Genomic DNA, 3734 nt, shown 5'->3' with positions numbered 1-3734 from the left:
TCTCATCAATATGAAAGTAACATTCACTTGCTTGAGGATATTTTATAGCATCAAAAACGTTAAAAGTCATTTCTTCCTCTTGGAGCCGAAGACGTAATTCTCCCTTTTGCACATCAATAATCGCTCTCCCGGTAGCCAAAAATGGTTTGCCTAATATAATTGGTATGTATTTGTCTTCTTCTATGTCAAGTACAATGAAATCAGCTGGAAATATGAACTTATCTATCTTGATAAGAACATCTTCTATTACTCCCCTGGGATGCTTCAATGAACAATCTGCTAGTTGCAATGTGACTGTAGTAGGCCATGCTTCTCCCTAGTTAAGCTTCTTGAAGATTGATAAGGGCATTAAATTGATACTTGCTCCCAAATCACATAATGCCCTCTCAAACACCACATTCCCAATCGAGCATGGGATGGTGAAACTACCCGAATCCTTGAGTTTGGGTGGCAACTTCTTTTGTAAGATTGTACTACACTCTTCAGTAAGTGTGACCCTCTCATAATCCTTAATCTTCCTTTTGTTTGAAAGAATTTCTTTCATAAACTTCACATAGCTCGGCATTTGTTCAAGAGCTTTAACAAATGGGATATTAATGTGAAGCTTCTTGAATACATCCAAGAATTTAGCAGGCATTTGTTCAAGAGCTTCAGCAAATGGGATATTAATGTGAAGCTTCTTGAATACATCCAAGAATTTAGCAAACTGTTGGTCAAGCTTATTCTTTCTCAAACGTTGAGGAAAAGGGATTCTGGTAAATCTATCTTGTGGTAATGATGCTTCAATCTGAGCTTCAGACTTGTTGTGTTCTTGGTTATCTTGATCATGCTTTTGATCTACAGACTCAGACTTTTTCTCTGGCATCTTTAAGTCCTTTCCATTCCTCAAAGTGATTGCATTGCATTGTTCATTGCACTCTTTCTTGGATTTACCTCAGATGTGCTAGGCAAGCTTCCCTGTTGTCTCTCTGTTAGCATACCTGCCATTTGACTTAACTAAACCTCCAAATTCCTGATTTGTGCAGACTGATTTTGTAGAGTAGTGCGAGTTTCATTCATGAATTGTGTTTGAGTTGTAGCCAACTGAGTCATTGCTTCCTCCATATTTATTTTCTTCTCTTGTGGTGGATTTCTTTATTCATGCAGGGTTGAGTTATTTTTCCAAGATAGGTTAGGATGATTCCGCCATCCTAGATTGTACCTATTGGAGTAGGGGTTATCTTGTTGTCTGTTAAAATTCCCCACATATTGAGCTTGCTCTGCTGTCATTTGTGAAAAAGAGCTACTAGCTGGACATTCAAAGCTTTGATGAGGCCCATGACACATTTCACAAGCCAGAGAGGTAGTCTTTACTGCATTTGCTGCCAAATTACTATTCTATTACTGCTTTGAGAGAGTTGCTATTTAGGCTGAGAGGTTGGTAATGGCATCGATCTCATGTACTCCAGCCACCTTCCTTGGCATGTTTCGCTCATTAGGCCATTGATAGTTGTTAGCAGCCATATCTTATAGCAATTCATATGCCTCATCAATAGTTTTTTTCATTAAAGCTCCACCTGCTGATGCATCCACTAGTGTTTTGGTGGTGTTGTTCAGGCCTTGGTAAAAGTTTTGAATTTAGATCCACTTATGTAACCTATGATGAGGACATTTCCTTAATAATTCCTTGTATCTTTCCCATGCCTCATATAAAGTTTCGCCTTCATATTGAGCAAAATTATTGATTTCAATCCGCATCTTTGCTGTTTCGGCTGGTGGAAAGAATTTGGCAAGGAATTTATGAACAAGATCATCCCATGTAACAATGGAATCTGGTGGCAATGAATTCAACCAGTTTTTGCTTTGTCCCTCAAAGAGAAAGGAAATAGACGTAGGCGAACTGCTTCATCGTCCACTCCATTATACTTAACTGTATCACAAACTTCAAGAAATTTCGTGATATGAAGATTGGGGTCTTTATTAGGTAGCTCACTGAACTGAATTGCTTGAATCATTTGAAGAGTCACTGGCTTCAGCTCAAAGTTGTTTGCCTGAATGACTGGCAGCCTAATCGCAGATTTAATGCCAGTTGATGACATTGCATAATCACACAAAACCATTGGTTGACTGACCACCATTGGATTATTAAATACTTGCTCATTTGCTGTTTCATTGTCCCTAACTCTTGCTTCCTCAGGATCATCCATGGCTTCTGGTGACTAATTATTTGTAAGTCTTTTTCCTTCCTATTCCTGTGACACGTACATTCTATTTCAGAGTCAAAAAAGGTATGAGTCTTTCAGTACCAAATTTTCACATTCAATTTTAACAATTTTGATTAAAACAAAAAAAATTAAGAACAATGAATAATGAAGTAAACCCAGAGTTTTTTTTATCTTGATATTAATAAAGAACACAATCCCCGGCTACGGCGCCAAAAACTTGTTGGTGTGATTTATATAATGCAAGTATACACTATCGCAAACAAGTAATATAATGATAAGAGAGTATCATTCCCACGAGAATTGAGCTTATTAATTACCAAAATTACTAACCCTAATTCTACTTGATTAATGAGATTGAAGAGGTTTAATTTAGAAATCTAATTCAAGGACTAGAGAGAGAGAGAGAGAGAGAAGGAGAAATCAATGTCAAAAAATTCTAGGGTTTCCGAGTTCACGTAGACTAATTCCACCTAGATCATCTAATTAAATCAATCAATGTTTGTTTCTTATGTTATCATCAAATTTCTCTAAATTACATATTGATCTTACTCAAGCATCAATAGCATATTCCACTAGATAAGTTAACATCATCTCTGAGATAACTGTGAACCTATGGAACTCATTAAGTTCTAGAAATTTATAATGATGCAAACAACCTCATAAATATCTCTATCTTATGATGATTGTATGATATTTCACCTCTCGGTCTCAAATCAAATTACTAATCATGCAATTGGTGATCAAACAATCACAAGCATTAAGCATAGATTAAAATATCCAACATAGTCTTGAAACAAGCATCAATTAAATTAAACAAAGATGAATCTAGGTTTTCATAGTATGGCTACATCATAGCCCTAGAAAAAGCATTTATAACATAATAATTGCAAAGTTGTTGATATGAATAAGGTTCATAATCAAATAAACAAAGAAAAACTAGAAACTAAAGCCTGGCAATGAATCCGTGTTGAATCTTCGCTCACGGACTCTTGATCTCCAAAATTCTTCTCCCCTTTTCGTCTCAACCCTAGCCCCATTTATAACATAGAAATCGGGGTAGCACCTAGGTGCCAAAGATTGTAGTGCCTAGGTGCTATAGTTTCTGTTTTGCACCTCTTAATGTTGTAGCACCTAGGCGCTAGATTTTCTGTTTTTCTTGTTCCCTCTTTGTTGAAATTGTGTTCTTCTTTCTCCAATTTTGTGCTTTTTACATGTTCTTCCTTCAAGTCATTTTCTTTCTTTCCTACAATGCAATAACAATAAGATTAGGAGTAAAATTGGTTCAAAATAATTCAAATTTAATTCATTTTGAGTTAATGAAGGTCTATATATTGAATGGAAATTATATTCATCAATATGATAATCGAGACAATGAATGGAATAATAGAGGGTTCCTAAGGGTTGAGAGTTGATGTTGTTGACCCAATTGAAGCATGTGTGACCTCGTTTTCACCCACACAACCACCCACACACCCATTCGAGTATATAAAACCCTTGTTATGGTTTTGAAGGGGGGTGGCTCTCATCCGA

The 3734-nt window shown here is 36.3% G+C and overlaps 1 protein-coding gene and 1 non-coding gene across 2 annotated transcripts; one reads left to right on the top strand and one right to left on the bottom strand.

Annotated features, from left to right (window-relative positions):
- Positions 1-316: 316 nt before the first annotated feature.
- LOC120277705 lies at positions 317-865 on the bottom strand. Its single transcript, XM_039284559.1, has one exon. The coding sequence runs from the start codon at positions 863-865 to the stop codon at positions 317-319; it is 549 nt and encodes a 182-aa protein (XP_039140493.1).
- Positions 866-1633: 768 nt separating this feature from the next.
- On the top strand, positions 1634-1740 carry LOC120278362. The gene has a single exon (XR_005541694.1). It is a non-coding gene; the product is annotated as a small nucleolar RNA R71 (small nucleolar RNA).
- Positions 1741-3734: the final 1994 nt, after the last annotated feature.

The sequence above is a fragment of the Dioscorea cayenensis genome, chromosome 15, assembly GCF_009730915.1.
Source record: "Dioscorea cayenensis subsp. rotundata cultivar TDr96_F1 chromosome 15, TDr96_F1_v2_PseudoChromosome.rev07_lg8_w22 25.fasta, whole genome shotgun sequence".
Taxonomy (NCBI): Eukaryota; Viridiplantae; Streptophyta; class Magnoliopsida; order Dioscoreales; family Dioscoreaceae; genus Dioscorea; species Dioscorea cayenensis.
The sequence above is the reverse complement of the archived record's forward strand: the minus strand, read 5'-3'. Positions and strand labels throughout refer to the sequence as shown.